The sequence below is a fragment of the Propithecus coquereli genome, unplaced genomic scaffold (assembly GCF_000956105.1).
Source record: "Propithecus coquereli isolate 6110/MARCELLA unplaced genomic scaffold, Pcoq_1.0 Scaffold223, whole genome shotgun sequence".
In the NCBI taxonomy this organism is placed as follows: domain Eukaryota; kingdom Metazoa; phylum Chordata; class Mammalia; order Primates; family Indriidae; genus Propithecus; species Propithecus coquereli.
Window position 1 is genome coordinate 4,953,116 of NW_012147523.1, and position 1,492 is coordinate 4,954,607.

At 35.1% G+C, this 1,492-nt stretch overlaps 1 protein-coding gene across 1 annotated transcript in view; it reads right to left on the bottom strand.

The window, feature by feature from the left end:
- LOC105810897 (ATP-binding cassette sub-family A member 3-like) overlaps window positions 1–1,492 on the bottom strand; it is a 66,352-nt gene that overhangs the window by 35,975 nt on the left and 28,885 nt on the right. The window contains exon 4 of the mRNA XM_012644944.1: window positions 609–868. Coding sequence (XP_012500398.1) covers window positions 609–868 — 260 coding nt within the window. The remainder of the gene's footprint in view (window positions 1–608; window positions 869–1,492) is intronic.

Sequence of the window (1,492 nt, forward strand, 5' to 3'; positions counted from 1 at the left end):
GGCTATGATCAAAGAGTTAAAAATGTGTGAAGCCAGGATTTAAACCTAAGAACTATCAGAATCCCTGGAACAAAGTAGATAATTAATAAATAAATGTTGAACAAATTAATGGTGACACAGAGGAATCAACGGCTTTCTCTCTGACTTTAGAGCCACTATTCTTTACAATGTGGTACTAATTTCACTTAATATTGAAAGTCATCTCAAATGAGATTTGAAGGAATAAAACTTGGCAAAGATTCACAGAATCATAGAATCTTGGAATTGGACTACATACAGCTTAAATTCATCTAATTTAAGAACTCAGGCAATTATTTCTTTGTTGCCAATTTTATTCCTAAGAACTTTCAGGGCATTTAATATTTGACCTCTTTCCACAGCATTTTGTCAAATTGTCATTTAGTCAATAAAACTACAAGCCAAATCAAGATTTTAAAAACAAAACATCAGAAGATTGATAAATGACATAGTGCACACTCTAGCCAGTCCATGTTTATATATTGCTACTGCAACATAACCATTCACCAGTGCCAAATGTGTGGAAATAATCCAACCTTCCACACGAATCTGTCCCACAGGCCCATAATGTTACAAAGGAAATAAGTTACCTTTAATCTCTTTTCTTTTTCTGATGTGATGTTCCTGATGAAGGTGAGTTCATTTTGAGAAAATGCAAATAAAACTATCCAAGAGAAGAAACTCAAAAACGACCACATATGACCATCATGATAATAAGCAGGGTATGGAAATCTCTGAGCCAAAATGCTGGCATTATCAAACATCCTTTCTGCCTCTCTTCCATTGTGATATATCATGATGGCCTTATCTAAGGAATGCTGCACAATCAGGAACCCTTCTTTGATGTACCCTAAATGAGAAAAAAGATTGTCAAGATCGTTTTACTAAGAAATAGCTAGGCAAACAAAGGAGGCAATCCAGGTAATTTAAAACTCTTATCTCAGATAATAAAACAATTTCATAAATACCAACTATGATTTGTGATAAAACATATAATAAATATACAAACTAAAATATGACATGAAAGTGATACAGTTGCTTTATGTAAACATATCAGCCAAATTAAATGAGAATTCAAGAAAATATTAGACTGACCAATTGCTATAGTCTGAATGTATCTGTCCCTCCAGAATTTATATGTTGGAAACTAATATCCAATGTCATAGTGTTAAGGGGTGGAGCCTTTTGGGAAGTGATTAAGTCATGACCACCAAACCCTCATGAATAGGATTAATGCTCTTACAAGAGGTTGAAGGGAGTGTCCAAGTCCCTTTTCCTGTTGACCCTTTTGCCATGTGAGGACACAGTGTTAGTCACTTCCAGAGGACAAAGCAATGGGTGCCATCTTGGAAGCAGAGAGGAAACCCTTACCAGACACTGAATCTCTCAGCATCTTGATCTTTGACTTACCAGCTTCCAGAACTGTGAGAAATAAATTCCTATTACTTTTAAATTACCCAGTCTGTGGTATGTT